The sequence below is a fragment of the Anabrus simplex genome, chromosome 10 (assembly GCF_040414725.1).
Source record: "Anabrus simplex isolate iqAnaSimp1 chromosome 10, ASM4041472v1, whole genome shotgun sequence".
NCBI classification, from domain to species: Eukaryota; Metazoa; Arthropoda; class Insecta; order Orthoptera; family Tettigoniidae; genus Anabrus; species Anabrus simplex.
In genome coordinates, this window is record NC_090274.1 from 29,135,098 (window position 1) to 29,153,597 (window position 18,500).

An 18,500-nucleotide genomic window follows, 5' to 3' on the forward strand; every position below is an offset into this window, starting at 1 on the left:
ACTGTTATTTCACTGCTCAAATCATTACACTATCCTCGACCACAATAACATGCAGTTACCTACACATGGCAGATACCACCTGCCCTCAACGAAGGGTCTGCCTTACAAGGGCTGCACCTGGCTAGAAATAGCCACACGAAATTTAACTGCTCAAATCTAGTGACACATACCAGGATTATACCGGCAAAAATATCAGGAATACTCTTCGTATTAAGTTAAGAACAACAGTGCAATTGGATTGGTTGAGAAAATTTTTCTTTCCAAGAAAATGAGGTTACTGTGTTGCTGTGCGTCAGAAGGAGGGAAGGGGGGGAAGGTAAGTGGAAAACGGAAGATAGAGGTAACGCTCGGTGCGAAACCACAAGTTTCTCGTTCGTTTCGCGTATTTGCTTCTCAGCCCCAGTAGGCAGTGTACAGTTTGTTGTGCAGAAATTGACGCTGTAGAAAGAGAAGATGAACTTGTACCAAGAATACAGGCAGCTTTCCAGGTCATTCACGACACAATACACCTCCCGCATAGAGTCCACATATCACCACCTCACCGTTGTCAACTGTGCACTGAAGCAGGAGGATGTCATACTAAACATCTACTGTAATCAAAACATTGGGCATATTGTTTCCTTTGTTTAGCATTTCATTCCATTTACAATGTTGTGAGTGAAGTAATACACAATCGTGGGGCAGCAGCGTTGCATCTTCGAGCATGTTAAATAATAAAGAACGTGGCTGCGACCAACAGACGAGAAGATAAACTATCTGGTGCATTCCTTGGCTGACAAGTGTGTGTTAATCACAGTGTGTACAGTTACGGCTGTTTAATAAATGAACTGTGGATATTGCCAGTAAGAGACATGTGCGAGTAGAACAAGGAAACTCGTGTATACGCGCGGAGCATTATCTCTGTCTCCATCATACACCCCACTTCCCCTCCCTTCCCTGAAGCAGAGCACAGGCTTGTGCTCTGGCATAGCAAATACTGTAAGTTCATTCATTTGAATCACGCGCCCAGAAGTAACATCATTCTTTAGAAAAGACAAATTTTCACTGCCAATCCGATTGCACCGTCATTCTTAACACAACAAGACGAGCATCCCTGACTTTTTTTGTTGGTGTAGTTCTGAAACACCCTGTAGACTGTACAGAGTGATCGAAGCACAAAAAGGAATACATGTTCGGACAAACACAATGACAGGTCAGTGCATGAAGAGTGAGCAACAGAAAGAGAAGACAAGGACAAGCTCCACATCTTCAAATAGACAGACTCTCTCTTCATCAACCCCAGTTCTCCTACATCCATCTCTTCTTTAATCTTTCAACCTAATATAGTGTGATACTTAAAGTTTTTTTTTAAAACTCGCTTTACGTAGCACCAACAAAGATAGATCTTGTGGCGATGATGGGATAGGAAAGGGCTAGGAGTGGGAAGGAAGCGACAGTGGCCTTAATTAAGGTACAGCCCCAGCATTTACCTGGTGTGAAAATGGGGAACAATGGAAAACCATCTTCAGAGCTGGTGACAGTGGGGCTCGAACCCACTACCTCCCAAATCGTGTGATCACAGCTGCGTGCCCCTAACCACACAGCCAACTCACTTGGTCTTAATGTTTCTCTACATATTTTAAAAGACTGTTCCTAATCCTAAGGCTCACTGGGACATTTCTTTTTCTTCTTCTTTTACGACCTAATTCGACCACTTCAGTCAATCACGTTCTGGTCATCTTCTTCGATAAGTTTTCTTTCCAAATTGCTCTGTTGCTTTTCATTCGTTCTGATATTTTCTGCAAGCTGTCCACTTCATGACCGTATTGATGATTTAATCAACAAATTATTTAAAAAATTAATTTATAACACCACCTAATCGATACTTCATTTCTTGCCTTTGGGCAAAATTATAAAAACATTAAAATCTTAAATTTTTTCCCATGGGAACTTATAACTATTGCTTAAAGCACTTGAAATTTGGGAGGGGGAAGGGGGGGAATAAGTGGGGGGTATTTTAGTGTAATGGTGGGTAAAAAGGTACTTAAATGACAATTTGCATCTAAGGTTAAAAAAAAAAGTAATTTAAGATTTTAATGTACTTACTAATCAAATTATTTCATCTAAGCTATTTTTAAAGACAGCTGAAGATGACCACTAAGTGGTCAAAACATATCCTGTACATGATAATGTTTTTATCATTCTGCCCAAAGGCAAGAAATAAAGTATCGACTAGGTGGTGTTTTAAATGAATCTGTTTAATAATTTGTTGACTGATCTTTTCTGTCGTTCATCAGTAAATACTCTTTTCTCTATAGGTCGTTTGTTTAGTTTTGGGTTAAATCTTATTTTTATGTTTTTCAGTTCCTTTGAAATTTCAGTTTTGTTTTGTAAGCCATCCAGAGTTATTTTTAGTTCTTCAATATGCTCTCTAATTTCCTTAATCCATCCTACTTGCTGCTTCAGATTCTGGGGTTTCTCTATAATTTTTCTTGGTAATCTGGTTTCTGGTGTCCTCATAATGTGACCAAAAAAAGATCCTCTTCTTCCGAATAGTATGCGTGATGGGCTCCAATTCTCTGTACACCACTTCATTTGGCACTATCTAACATTGTCCATCTTTACAATATTCTTTATGTATGCATGTCCTTGCTATTCTTCTGCCTACTTTTAGGATGTTGATTCTGTTTCTCTGAGTGATGTTACCTTTGGTTGAACCACCGTCTTGTAATGTTTCAATTTTATTTTAATTGATAGACATTCTTTATTGTATGTAGACAATGATAATTTTTGAGCTTTTATTGTTGTATTAGTCCTTTCTTGCCATGCAGGTTTCTCATCTAAGTTGTATGTTATAATTTCTCCCAGGTATTTAAATTGCTTCACTATTTTTACTTTCCTGTTATTTATTGTTATGTGGTTTATTACTAGTGGATCTGCTACCATTAGTTCAGTCTTTTTGAATGATAACTGGAGTCTTATTTTTTTTTTTTTTTTTTTGCTATACTTTGTAAACTTATTGAATTTTTGCTAGTTGCTTTACGTCGCACCGACACAGATAGGTCTTATGGCGATGATGGGGCAGGGAAGGGCTGGGAGTGGGAAGGAAGTGGCCGTGGCCTTAATTAAGGTACAGCCCCAGCATTTGCCTGGTGTGAAAATGGGAAACCACGGAAAACCATTTTCTGGGCTGCCGACAGTGGGGTTCGAACCTACTATCTCCCGAATACTGGATACTGGCCGCACCTAAGCGACTGCAGCTATCGAGCTCGGTCTTGTTTGATTTATGGCTCCTTGAATGCTATTAGCTAGTAACGCTAGGCCATCTGCGAATCCCAAGCAATTTATTTTTATTCAAATATTTGCAATAGATGATGATGATAGTAATAGTATGGCTTCAACTAGTGTGAGACATTTATAGAAGTAAATAAATTCTATCTGTGTCAGTGCGACGTAAAGCCCCTAGCAAAAAAAAAAAAAATAATTCTATGGACACCTGGTAAGAATGGATGACAAACAGCTGACCAAGAAGATCTTCAAATACGTCATGGGGTTAAAGGCCAACTCCACATAGGTAGAAGAGGTCACGAGGGATGTGGAAGAAGTTGGGATTACAGTAGAGATGATCCACAATAGAAGGGAGTTCAGAAGAAGTACTGACAGTCTAAATTCATTTCAAGCGTAACCACTAAAACATAGCCCGAACATATCATTTCCAAAGAGGAGAGAAAGATGGGAAGCAAAAAATGAAGAGGTTTTTGGGAAGAGAAGAAAGGCCTTAAGCTATATGCAGTTCATAGTTGGCCAAATTCGGAAACCCAGAAACAAAACAAACAAAACAAACAAAAAAAAGTAAATAAATAAATGATTAATACAATAGCTAGTAATGAATAGTAAAAATAGGGTAATAAGTTAAGTCTCTGTGACCAGTGAACTCAACGGATTGTTGCTGTCCACCTCTACAACAGACAGAGCCTTTTTAAGTGATTGGTTACTGATGACTTTAATGTATTCTGATAATGTTTGATGTATTTTCAAAGTGCCTATTATGAATAATTAGAGAATGTACACTATTTTCTAGTACACCTTCATTTAATGGAAACATGGCTTTAGCAGATAAATGTCCTGATTCCTTGTAATTCCACCATTGTTATTATTGGTCAGGTTCAGGGGTATCGGGTTCGATTCCCAGCCGGGTTGGGGATTTTTACCTTCATCGGTTAATTCCAGTGGTTCGGAGGATGGGTGTTTGTGCTGTCCCCAACATCCTTGCAACTCACACACCACACACAACACTATCCTCCACCACAATAACACACAGTTACCTACACATGGCAGATGTCGCTCACCCTCATTGGAGGGTCTGCCCTACAAGGGTTGCACTCGGCTAGAAATAGCCACACGAAATTATAATGTATTACGAAATAAGGTTTACTTTTCCATACTCAGTTTTGAAACAGTAGGAGAACAGAAAGAATACTCACCACTCAAGATATTAACATTCGACATCCTAAATTTTGTCAAAGCGCTTTCACGTTTCTTCCGGCGGTGTCTGAAAAAAAAAGTAAACGTGACAATATGGGAACATAATGCAGATATAAAATTGTAATTAATTTACAGCATACTTCACTTACGGGCATTTAAATATACAGTCATACACAGGTGAGTCAAATCACTGACTATCTCCTCCATCTGACGTTGGCAGAGCGTAGCTTGTACAAGGGCATTTAGATAGATAGATAGATAGATAGATAGATAGATAGATAGATAGATAGATAGATAGACAGATAGATAGACAGATAGATAGATAGATAGATAGATAGATAGATAGATAGATAGATAGATAGATAGATAGATAGATAGATAGATAGATAGATAGATAGATAGATAGATAGATAGATAGATAGATAATTTGTTCATCCTGGCAAAGTTTGGGACAGCTGCCCCTGTGTTACACTTAACCAGTAACATAAGTGAAGTGATAAATAACTAATTACAAATCAAGAAGTAACCTATTATAAACTTTTAAAATATGCAGAACTACTGAGTAACTACTTATTCATTAAAAGTTATAAAAGTCAAGGGGAAAGAACACAACATTACAGAAAATTAGTACAGTTTTGAGGATGTACATAGACACTGAAGTTGTAAAAATAAAAATTTCTTTCTTTCTTTCTTTCTTTCTTTCTTTCTTTCTCTTTCTTTCTTCCTTTCTTTCTTTCTTAATCCGTTTACCCTCCAGGGTTGCCTTTTTTCTTCAGGCTCAGTGAGGGATCCCACCTCTTCTGCCTCAAGGGCAGTGTCCTGGAACGTGAGACTTTGGGTCGGGAATACAAGTGAGAAGGAGGAACAGTACCTCACCCAGATGGCTTCACCTGCTATGCTGAACAGGGGCCTTGTCAGCGTATGGGAAGATTGGAAGGGAAGGCAAAGAAGAGAGAAAAGAAGCCGTGGCCTTAAGTTAGGTAGCATCCTGGCATTTGCCTTAAGAAGTGGGAAACCACTTTGAGGATGGCTGAGGTGGGAATCGAACCCATCTCTACTCAGTTGACCTCCCAAGGCAGAGTGAACGCCGTTCCAGCCCTCGTACCACCCGGGCTTCTGGGGGTGGCAGCTAATCACACTAACTACTAAACCACAGAGGCAGATTTTTTTTTTTTTTTAAGATTTACAAAGAAAAATAGAATTACCTGTAAAATAAAAGTTACTATTGTACTGTAAATTTTCATCCAAGTTAAGAAAGGTACAGAGAAAGGATATAGTAGACAGGGAAATGAGGATTTAAAAGAAAAGAGGATGAGGAAGTAGGAAAGTGATTATGTCTTGCTGCTTTGCTATTTTTGACTTTCTGTTAGATACTTGGACACTGATAACCCTCTGATGTCTTGCGACAGACTGTTCCCTTCATGAATTGCTGTAACTGTGAAGGAATTGCCAATACTGAGGAAACGAGGACTTGTGATTGGGTTGTTGTCTTTGTTGTTTTAGTCATCAGTCCATAGACTGGCTTGATGCAGCATCCATGCCACCCTATCCCGTGCTAATATTTTCATTTCTACGTAACTACTACATTCTATATCTGCTCTAATCTGCTTGTTATATTCATACCTTGGTTCTTACCATCTACGCTTCCCTCAAGAAACTAACTGAACAAGTCCTGGGTGTCTTAAGATTTGTCCCGTCATTCTATCTCCTCTTCTCATCAAATTTAGCTAAATCAATCTCCTTTCAGCAATTCGATTCAGTATCTCTTCATTTGTTATTCGATCTATCATCCATCTCACCAGGCTATGATAAGAATATGCATGTTCTGTGCTCTTGTTCTTTTTTTCGAGGTGTGACGAGAGATTATAGCAACATTCTTTAAGGTTCATGAAGCAACTGGTTCTTGACCTTTGCGCATACTCTAAGATATTTTAATATTTTTTTTTTACAATTATTTGCTTTACGTCCACTGACACAGATAGGTCTTATGGCGAACGATGGGATAAGAAAGGGCTGAGAGTGGGAAGGAAGCAGCCGTGGCCTTAATGAAAGTACAGCCCCTGTAGTTGCCTGGTGTGAAAATGGGAAACCACTGAAGACAATCTTCAGGGCTGCCGACAGTGGGGTTTGAACACACTATCTCCCAAATGCAAGCTCATAGCTACGCGAGCCCAACTGCACAGCCAAGTTGCTCAGTTTATACTCTAGGACAATCCCTTCCAAACTGTTTATACTGCTCCCCCCCCCCCCCCCCCCCCCCCCCCACTCTTCCTTCCTTCCTCCATTCCTATTACTACTCATCAAACTACATAAAAATTCAGCTCACGAAAACTTCTGCTAATAATAATTTACCTACAGCTCTTGGTGTTTCTTAAGAAATGTATCACACTTTTCTTGGAATTATATATATTTTTTAGAAGACATCAGTTCACAAAGAATGAATCACCATAAGGATCCAGAATTTTTACGATTCAGGTGATGATAACCGAAAATATTAAAATTATTGTACGGAAAGAAAACACTAAATTATTACCATCCATTCTTCATCAGTTCCCTTTTCCAGATTCTCTCTGGGAAGGGTAGTGTACCATAACCCTCCACCTTACTCGATCTTTCCACCATTCCTCTTCTAGTACTTTATTGCTATTAACTCCTAGTCCACAACAGAGCTCCTCTATCTCATTCTAGGCCATCCCCTAGGCCTCTTTGCAGTCTCTGTATCCATGAATGTTCTCTTTGGCCTCCTGGCATTCTCATCATGTGTCCAAACCATTTTAGCTTTGCTATATCAAATCTCTTCTTGAAGTTAACACATTCCCACACTTCTTATTTCCTCTTTTTGTATTCTATATCATCTTGTCTTTCCCTGTACACTCCCCAATAACCTCATTTTAGCTACTTGTATCTTACTTTGGTTCTGCTGAAGCATAGGTCAGTATAGGTTTATAATAGGATGAGTATAAAACCTTCTTGCACTTCATTGGCACATCTTTGTTCCATAAACTTGCAGGCTGCTGTATTCTTAAATCAATTTCTTCATCCAAATTTCCATCTTGTGACATGCCACCCAAATATTTAAAAATTTTCACTACTTCAAGAGTTTCATTTCCTATTTTTATAACTCCCCTGGATTTTCTGTTACCTCTCGTCATGATCAAAGTCTTGCTTTTCATAGTACTAATCTTCATTCTGAAATTTCTTACCTCCTCATTCCATAAATCAACTTCTTCATTATCTCCCCAAACTACAATTTCATCAGTACTTGCTTGCCCATCATCTTCTCCTTGATATTATGTAGAATTCTATCCATGATGATAATGAAGAGTAAAGGAGACAATACACTTCCCCTTCTTAATCATGTCTCAACTCTGAACCATTCAGTTTGACCAACTTTGGTTCTAACACAGCTTTTGTAATTTTGATGACTCATGACAATCATTGCCTAAAATGTCCAAGCAAACAAAACACTGCAGCCATTTCTGGTTTTTTACAAGAAAGTTAATAAAACCCAGTTTTAGATAATCATCTTGATATTTAGATAGATAGATAGATAGATAGATAGATATGGTTTATTTTAACTGGCAAAGTTAGGGACACATGTCCCTGTCTTACACTTAACCAGTGAAATACATAAATAACAAAAAATATAAAAAATACTGAATAAATTAAAAAAAGAGAGTGAAATACATAAATAACATAAAAATATATAAAATACTGAACAAATGAAAAAAGAGACTGAAACAAATTACTATTGTACTATGCTATCCTGCTGTACATAAAAATAACTATTATAATACACAATATAAATTAACATTTTGCTTCCTACGACGAAATTAATATACAACGAAGTACAATTTCAATAATAATAATAATAATAATAATAATATAGATAAACCTACTAATATTTACAATTAATTTGTCCAATTCCAGAAATATATCACATTGACGAATGTTACAGTTTTCGTGTGTTTACTGTGAGTGAAAAACATTGCAAAATGGGGACAGGGATAAGGATAACTATGCAGGAAAACCACAGCTGAGTACTTTCTAACATTATTGATGAATAATAATAATAATAATAATAATAATAATAATAATAATAATAATAATAATAATAATAATAATAATAATAATAATAATAATAATAATAATAATAATAATAATAATAATAATAATAATAATAATAATAATAAAGAGAAGAAGAAGAAGAAGAAGAAGAAGAAGAAGAAGAAGGAGAAGAAGAAGAAGAAGAAGAAGAAGAAGAAGACTGTCACACTACGAGCTCGTTTCATAGAGATATTTTGAACACATACTTTTAAATCTTCCGTGACTTTTTATTTTGTTGAATAATTCTCCTTACCAGTGAGAGTTGAACTGAATGTAGATGTTGAACACACAACTAAATTTGCATCCTATTCTTTATTGAGTATTTTCATGGGACAACTGGTATTTGACGAATCACTTACACGGGATCGCCTTTTACCACTGTGAAAAAGTCACCTGTCCATGATTATGATGGTACATCTACCATTAAAAAATCAACTACTCCAACTCAGAACATGCAGAAATCCTATTTTCATACAAAAGATTCTTTTGACAAAGAAAAGACAGGTGTACTTAGGTTTATTGCACACTCTATATTTATTCTCAAATTCTAAAAACAATATAAAGAGAATACTTGTAAAACTTACCTAATAATGAGCCAATAGGCTACCAAAACCATGACTGGCAACAGCAGTAGTGACACAAGCCACACTTCTGATGACAGACTGTTCCCGTCATCGTTTGTTGACGAAGTTGTATCACTGGACAGCATTTCCTCTGTAAAGGCGAGCTCTGTAGAATTTGTCTCAGAATCTGTGGTAGGTTCGGCTGGTCTCGCCTTCTTTCCCGACATGCTGCGTAACTTCATTCACGGTCGTCAGACGGGTAGACGATTTACATCCTGGCATCAGCGGTAGATTCACAGAACCATGACTGATCTGTCTGTCTGATGTCTTGATCAAACTGATGACCAGACTCTTCTGCTACATCTCCAAGCTGAAACAGTAAGATTTACAATATCAAAATGCAAACATTATGAGGTAAACATGGGATTAGAATGAAGTTTATATATCATATATATACAGTGACATGCCAAAAGTCATGGGTAGGGCTCAGAAGTTCAGGAAAATTTTTTTTTTTCCTTTTCTCAAGTGTCTGAAGGTAAGGCCCAACATTGGGTCATTACAGGCCAGAAAATAGTGGGTTTTATTTGTTTTTTTGTTTTTTTGCCTTTTCTAGCATTTTCTGGTTTATTGGTCCTTTTTTTTTGTCTTCTTTTTAAGTCTTATTGGTTTTTTTGCAACTTCACCTTTTCATAATGCCAATATAGTTGGTCCATTATTGTACATTATAAATTTTTCCCGCTAACTCATTCCTCGTTGCCAGTATTTCACTCCAGTGTGCTAAGCTCCCTAAGGTGGTGGTGGTGATTATTGTTTTAAGAGGAAGTACAACTAGGCAACCATCCTCTATATAACACTAATCAGAGAGAAAAAGTGGAAGGGGTCGACACTTCAAAAAATGAAGATATCGGCCAAAGGAAGACAAGGGCCACGAAGGGCATGAAAATGAAAGACTCCCTAGCCCTCGCAAACCTAATAGCGTTGGGGTCGGAAAAGAATAAGAGTTGACCAAGGGAGGTCGGATAGGATATATAAAAGTGAGGAGCCTGGCACAAGTAAGTGGAAGCAATCCCAGGACTCAGCTAAGGGCCCCGTGGTCGGCAACCCACGCTCCAAAGTTCAGAGCCCCTGAGGCCCCTTTTAGTCACCTCTTAAGACAGGCAGGGGATACCGTGGGTGTTATTCTACTGCCCCCACCCACACGGGGAGCTCCCTAAGGGAATCAACATCTGTATCATCTGATGGTCAGGCAGGCATCAATTTTTGAAAATGAGGCAAAGTCTCTCATAGTGCATTTGGCACCGCCGGTGGCTCCAAGTAGCCTACGCAGTGCCCCCACGGTATGCTATTTGCCAACTGATGAGCCCAACTTAGCATACTGTACACTCAAGTACACTCAACTCTCGATTAACTGGGATAATTGCAGTTTATAAATTTCATTTTTTGTCTGTATTGAAGATCTACTTGTGATACAATTTCTTATAATTTTATTAAATACCACCTATTCAATACATAATAAGCTAATGAGGATTTACAACGTTATTAAATTGTTAATATGGTACATGTTTCGCTCCTTTTTGTGAGGATCTTCAGCCAATTAAAATTTACCCAAGGTTTAATAAGATTGTGGACATATTCTATTGAGCTAAAATATGCTTTGTAAACATGAGTGACAAATCTTATCATATTTTACAGGTCATATAACAATAAAAATTATGTCTTTAAGTTAAAACACATTTGTCTAAAATCTTAGAGTTAACAATGTCCTTTAAATTTATTGATGAAACTCATCTGTTGAACATCCTTTTAAAATCATTTTAAAAAACCATTTGAGATCTGGCTATTTGTGTTGATTCAGTATTACTTGACTTGTGTAATTGTTATTGAACCTTCGTTAACTATATTAACAATTTTATGTATTTCATAATTGCCTATATTATGAACACTTATCTTGTTCTCGATGTTACTGGAGTAACACTTGTACAAAATATATTAGCATTAGCAGAGGAATCCAAGAAAAATCCGTTCATAGCTCTACATCCAAAGAAAATACAACAGACGCACTACATAAACATGGAAAACTGGGAATCACACTTTAGTAAGATTCTCAACATCGAAAGTCCAGCGCACCCCAAAAAAAGATCTACATATCATCACTCCACATATACAAATAGACTGGGTACACCTGACCATAGAGGAAACTAGAATCGCTGTAGACAGCACCAAAAACAAGAAAGCCGCAGGTCCAGACGGGATCTATAATGAATATGTAAAAGACACTGCATATGGACAAAATTATATAACAAATGTATAGAAACTGCTTCCATTCCCGACCAGTGGAGAAAGTCAATTGTAAAAGTTCTATACAAAGGCAAAGGAGACCCAAGAGATCCCAATAAGTACAGAGGCATAGCACTGGAAAACTGCCCCTTCAAAATATTTACCAAAATTATAACAGGAAAAATAAATGAGGAAATAAACGAGCATCTGCCAGAAAACCAATTTGGGTTTAGAAAGGGAGAATCTACTCTAAACGCTATTGAACTCCTGCTAAACCAAATCTGGGATGCCTTAGAAGACAATGGAAAATATTATGCCATCTTCATAGATTTTACTAAGGCTTTCGACCTGACAAACAAGAAGCTAGTGATAGACAAGCTTAAGGAGATGCTAGGCACGAACAACATATGGGCCTATCTCATCACATCAATACTGCAATGGAACGAAGTACGAGTTTCGGATAACCTACTCTATCAGATCCAATAGCTCAATCAAACAGGGTCCTACAGGGTGACCCACTGAGTCCTTTGCTGTTCATAGTTTCAACTGCAGATATCCTAAGAATTACCCAAAAGGAGGGAGTATTTTCTTGCGCGTATGCTGATGTCATTGTAATTAGCTCAAGAGACATAACAAAACTACAGGAAACTGTAAATGACATGCAAAACTGGTGCTCTGAAAACAAGCTGTTCATAAACATCTCAAAAACAGACACCATGATCTTCAGGAAAGGAGGGAGAGTACCCCCCTCAACAGAGATCTTCATTCAGGATTAAAAAAAAGATACTACCAGACTTCAAATATTTAGGCGTCACCCTGCAATCGAGCACATATTGTTTCACAAAACATGTCACAGAAAAGGCAATTCAAGCAACGATGACAATGCATGAAACAAAAGACATTAGATCACTCAGTCTGGAGACAGCAATGTTGCTATTCAGAGTAAAAATTCTTCCAATAATGACTTATGGCATTGAAATTATCTGGTCACATTTAACAATGAGGAACCTACCAACCTTAGAAAGGGTGAAAGCGAACTATATAAAGAAGGTGATAGGTGTATCAAAAACGACACCGTCTAGACTTGTATGTCTCCTGGCAAGGGAATAATTTCTCGTAGAAGATCTCGGGACAAGTTTGCCCCTACCGAACACCGGTGCATCAGAGAAACTGCTGGCAAAACTGACGGAGAAGAGAGAAGAAGTCCAACCAGACTTCTATGGCACAGGGGCAATGATAGATCACTCGTGGACAAAAACTAATTTTGAATTAAGACATGTCATTACAAGATTAGCAGTTCACGGTTTTCATCACCTACTCTGCAAATCAAAACACTTCCATGACCCAAGTATAGACTGTGAGTGCACACTATGTGGAAAAACGCGTGAACAGTACCGTACCACACTGAATTCTGTACAAGAAGAACAATGTCTATAAGTGATTATGCAAGTATGTAACCCATCAATGTAATCTATATTCTCTGTTATGGCTATTTGGCTGCATTAAATATATTATTATTAAAATGTATTAGCATTAATCCTATACTGTTTCTGAACGAACTTTTTTGTAAAATGAAAACATTTTAATATGAAGTAAAATTTGAATGAACACCATACATTTCCAAATTGAGCTTGTTGATATATTCTTCCCTCGGTAGTTCTCAAGAGGCTGTGAGTAACACAAGACAATTACACACCAGCAGTGCCCACATGATAGCTATCTGACGGTGAGATAGCGGCCCCGGTCCAGAAAACGAAGAGGATTTGTTGTGCCGACCACATGACACCTCGTAATCTACAGGCCTTCGGGCTGAGCAGTGGTCACTCGGTAGGCCATTGCCCTCCAGAGCTGTTATGCCGTGAGGTTTGGCTTGATTTGAACTGAATTGTCATTGCGTTGAAACTAAGTACGTCAAAATGTTCGATTTTTGTTATTTTTCCCTTTTTAAGTCCATAGCCGATCGTTTGGTGCCGAAAATGGTAGAAATGGTGGAATTTCTTTCTCTTTACACTTTTTTCCTAGTGGTTTAACGTCACACTCACACATAGAATTTCTTCGGCGACGCAAGAATGGGAAAGGACTAGGACTGAGAAAGAAGCGGCCTTGATTAAGGTACGGCCCTAGCATTTGCCCGGTGTGAAAATGGAAAACCGTGGAAAAGCACCTTCAGGGGTGAAGACGGTGGAATTCGAACCCACCATTTCCCGAATGCTCACAGCTACGCTACCCTAACCGCACGGCCAACTTGATCGACTTTCAGTTTTTATCTCAAAGCTAACGCTGCGTGCTGCACGCGTCTGCAAAACTGACCGCAAGTCTGACAGCAAAACCGAACATCAGCGTCCTCTTCCGTGTTCCGTTTTATCTGTAATCTTAGAACAGCGCAGACAAGACGGACTACGGGGCCCTTAACCCCATAAGACAAAACGCCCTGTCACTTTCAGCCAGTATATCACATTTGGCACCCATAACAGCGGCGACGCGTCATGGCACGGAAGCAATGAGGCCTTGGTAAGTCACTGGAGGGAGTTGGCACCATATCTGCACACACAAGTCACATAATTCCCGTAAATTCCGGGGGCCGAGAGGTGGGGGGGGGAGGGATGAGCTCTGACGCCACTTTCAATCATATCCGAGGGTTAAGATCTGGCGAGTTAGGGGGCCAGCACATCAGTTGCAACTCGCCTCTGTGTTCCTCGAACCACTCCATCACGCTCCTGGCCTTGTGACATGGCGCATTGTCTTGTTGAAAAATGCCACTGCCGTTGGGAAACATGATCGTTATGAAAGGGTGTACGTGATCTGCAACCAGTGTACGATACTTCTCGGCCGTCATGGTGCCTTACACGAGCTCCATTTGACCCATGGATGCCCACGTGAATATGCCTCAAAGCATAATTGAGCCGCCGCCAGCTTGTCTCCGTCCCGCAGTATAGGTGTCGGTTACGTAGCGCATTCCTATCCATGAAATGTCACTGTAAAATTTGTCACAAATGGAAGCTGAAAATGGTTTTCCGTGGTTTCCCATTTTCACACCAGGCAAATGCTGGGGCTGTACCATAATTAAGGCCACGGCCGCTTCCTCCCACTCCTAGCCCTTCCCTCTCCCATCGTCGCCATAAGACCTATCTGTGTCGGTGCGACGTTAAGCAACTAGCAAAAAAAAAACAACAACAACAAACCAAACCGCCAATGATTATCTGTATTACTCCTCAAGATATTATTATTTTTTATTTTTTATTATTATATACCCAAGTCTGTATATAGACTCCCCAACTGAAAAGCATATCCATATTAAATCTCTGGACATATTCAGTTGCCTGAGGTGTTAAAACACTTCGGTGGTCGCGTGAATTGTAATCCAGGCTTCTTTGTTTTATATCTGCGAACATAATACACTAGCTTTTATTACAATATGCTGTTCAGTGCCTTTCCTAGAACGTCTCCCCACTACATTTAGCGTGAATTATTACATCACCGACCGCTAGAGCGTCAGTGGCATACTAAAGACAGAGTCAACTGCGATGTTAGTCCACGCGACTATTTACGGATCTACTTGTAAATGGCAGTCGTATGCTTGTATTGCGTTAGTTTGGTTGTATAGGTATAAGACTGTACAGGATTGAGAAACTGAATGCACTGTATTATGAACACTTAATTGTAGAAAAATGCCCACCTCAAATGTTGAAATTAAATAAGTTAAATAAGTTCCGTGCAGTTGTGGTGGTGGTGATTATTGTTTTAAGAGGAAGTACAACTGGGCAATCATCCTCTATATAACACTAATCAGAGAGAAAAAAATGGAAGGGATCCGACACTTCGAAACTTGAATGTATCGGCCAAATGAAGACAAGGGCCACGAACGGCGCAAAAATGAAATACTCCCTTAGGCCTAGGCCTCGAGACCTAATACTGTCGGGGTCGGAAAAGAACAAGGGTTGGCCAAGGGAGGTCAGATAGGATAGATGCAAGTGAAGAGTCTGGCACAAGTAAGTGGAAACAATGCCAGGATTCAGCTAAGGGCCCCATGGTCGCCAGCCTACGCTCCCAAGTTCAGAGCTCCTGGGACCCCTGTTAGTCGCCTCTTACGACAGGCAGGGAATACCATGGGTGTTATTCTAACACCCCCACCCACACGGGGATTATCCGGAAATCATCGGGTTCAACCTGGGGGACGCATCCTCTCCTTTTAAGAACATCAGCAATAGCCCTCTGTTATTCAGCAGCAGAATACGCCTGCCCTGTCTGGTAAAGATCTAGTCATGCTAATCAAGTGGATGTCGCCTTAAATGAAACCTGCAGACTCATTACAGGATGTTTGAGATCTGCACCTCCAGGTATTCGCTGTGAGTGTGCATCCAGACTGGAGAAATCTAAAGCACTGAACCTGACGACCCATACTTTATATGGGTATCATCCAGCAACCCAACGGCTCAAATCAAGGAAAAGCTTTCTCCATACAACTGAAAGCCTCACTGAATCACCATCGAACTTCAGAGTGAATTCATGGCGTTCCAGATCCAGCCACCTTGAAGGATGGATGACGCCTTCCGAAAGACTTCCTCCAAGGCCACGAGGAAAGCTGGTCAATATGGAAGACGCTCAACAGGTTGCGTTCAGGAGTTGGAAGAACAAAGACCAATATGAGAAAGTGGGGTTTTGTTTGTGACTCCACTCTATGAGAATGTGGTGAAGAACAGACAATGAGCCATCTTCTTGTTTGTAACTTGTGTCCAACTACTTGCTCTCTCCAGAATGTGATCGACGCTACCAAGGAAGCATGTAAATTAGCCGCTTCTTGGTCACACCACATTTAATTAATTTTGTATTTATGTAGAGCTTAGATCACATCGTTACCTGGCATCATCAGAAATGATTAATGATCATAGCACCAGATTTGTTATTGTCCTGTATAAGTTAATTGAAAGTATAATGTATGTTTCTGACACGATTAAATGAACAAACCCACAGGGGAAAGGTCGGATAGCATAGATAAAAGCGAAGAGTTTGGCACAAGAAAATGGAAGCAATGCCAGGACTCAGCTAAAGGCCCCGTGGCTGCCAGCCCACGCTCCAAAGTTAAGAGACCCTGAGGCCCCTTTCAGTCGCCTCTTACGACAGGCAGAAGTTATTTTACCGTGGGTGTTATTCTACCGCTTTCATCCACAGGGGTGTTCGTGTATTTGCCCATGATTAGTATAGCCTATATGGCACTTCGCCCTTTTTATAAATTCGAAAATCAACATTTTTATACCTGAATGGGCAGTGCAAGCTTTTTAGAACATAACGTGAACCATGGGACACTGAATATTCCATATTTTTAATGATAAGCTGCGCAAGGAATCCGCTGTATTATACAGTGGCGGCTGGTGGTATCTGAAGCTGGGTGTTGCATTTTCAGTGTCACATTTTTATACCTTACAGAAATAACAAGAAACTCTATTACCGTTAAGTGATGAACTACATTCCTACTAAAAATCTGGCAATTACAACCCAGGAAATAAGAGGTAACTACAGTTACTCTTAATAAGAATGTTATTGGCGTTACATCCCACTAACGACTTTTTACGGTTTTCGGAGACGCCGAGGTGTCGGAGTTCTTTTACATGCCAGTAAATCTACTGACAAGAGGCTGACGTATTTGAGCACCTTCAAATACCATCGGACTGAGCCAGGATCGAACCTGCGACGTTGGGGGTCAGAAAGCCAGCGCCTCAACCGTCTGAGCCACTCAGCCTGGCGCAGTTACTTTTGCCTCACTTGAACTGAAATTTTGCCCTCCTGTTTTTCATTGAGGCAAGATGTTGGTAATATTGTGGGTGGTCTGGTATGGCGTGGAAAAGAAATTACGCAGCAAGTTGGCCGTGCGGTTAGGGTCGCATAGCTGTGAGCTTGCATTCGGGATATAATGGGTTCGAACACCACTGTCGGAAGCCCTGAAGATGGTTTTCAGCGGTTTCCCATTTTCACGCCGGGAGAATGCTGTGGCTGTGCCTCAATTAAAGCCCCGGTCGCTTCCTTCCAACTCCTAGACCTTTCCTATCCCATCGTCGCCGTAAGACCCATCTGCGTCGGTGCAACGTAAATGAAATTTGCGAGAGGTGAGAAAGTAGGAATGAAGTAATTTCCGCAGAGTGGCACAATCTAACGGGGATATTTAGAACTGTTTCTCCGTAGGGGACTTGCTGGTCTCGTGCAACTCCCGAGACCGATACTGGCAAGTATGCTACCTGATTCTATACAGGCTTTAGGCTCTTCCCTGCTGAAGAACAATGTGCCGCGCTGTCTGCTAGGGAGTTGCCGTAGGAAAGCAAACCCCCTGAGTTTGATTCGAAACCAGCAGCGTTTGTTGGTCCATTACGAAGCATTAGTACAACGAACGACCGAATGTGGTTGATTTTAACATGTTTTCGAATACATGTTAGGTTAATTAAACTAAAACAAGAAGAAAAGACGACAAATGAAGTGCACATTTATTGGGAATTGTGCAACCCTGCAACAATACCACACACCACCCCTGGTATTACAACTGAAACACACTATAACATTTATGGAAGTAGACTACTACTTGACGAACATATACGAAATACCGTATTACTTTCAAAAGTAATACTTTCAACAATAATAAAACAAAATCTGCAAAATCTCCATTATATCGTTGGCCAGCTTCATGTTTAATCGGCTATGCAATGATTTCATTTTTAGTGAAATGACCTATATTTTCCAACATACCAGCATCGATAAACAATCCCAAAGCATCGGATGTTGTTTTCACGACCTTATGATGGCCTTTAGGAGCGGGTCTAATGAACACAATGTCACGCCTCGGTGTTCTTCCAGCTTTCATAAGAAGTTTGGTTGACCATCTATGACAGTTCTTTCCTTTCATTTAACATGCCCGTGGAACATACATTATGCGGTCCTCTTTCTCGTATTCGTCAATCACAGTGTCCTCTTCGTCACCGAAAGTGCGTGATGTTCCATCTACACTCTTCCCTTGGTCAACTTCATCAGTTCGTCTCCAATCTAGTCATCATCTTTCCCAGCAATACAAGTCCTTTCCAGTCATATTATTTACCTACGAGTATT

The 18,500-nt window shown here is 39.8% G+C and overlaps 1 protein-coding gene across 5 annotated transcripts in view; it reads right to left on the reverse strand.

Moving 5' to 3' along the window:
• LOC136882342 (receptor-type tyrosine-protein phosphatase kappa) overlaps positions 1 to 18,500 on the reverse strand; it is a 90,507-nt gene that overhangs the window by 65,398 nt on the left and 6,609 nt on the right. For all 5 annotated transcript variants that reach the window (XR_010861147.2, XM_067154934.2, XM_067154933.2 and 2 more), the window contains exons 2-3: positions 9,156 to 9,504; positions 4,464 to 4,531 (exon numbers count right to left, since the gene is read on the reverse strand). Coding sequence is in view for 4 of the 5 variants with exons in the window: in XM_067154934.2 (XP_067011035.2) it covers positions 4,464 to 4,531; positions 9,156 to 9,376 (289 nt within the window). In the remaining variant the exon portion in view is untranslated. The remainder of the gene's footprint in view (positions 1 to 4,463; positions 4,532 to 9,155; positions 9,505 to 18,500) is intronic.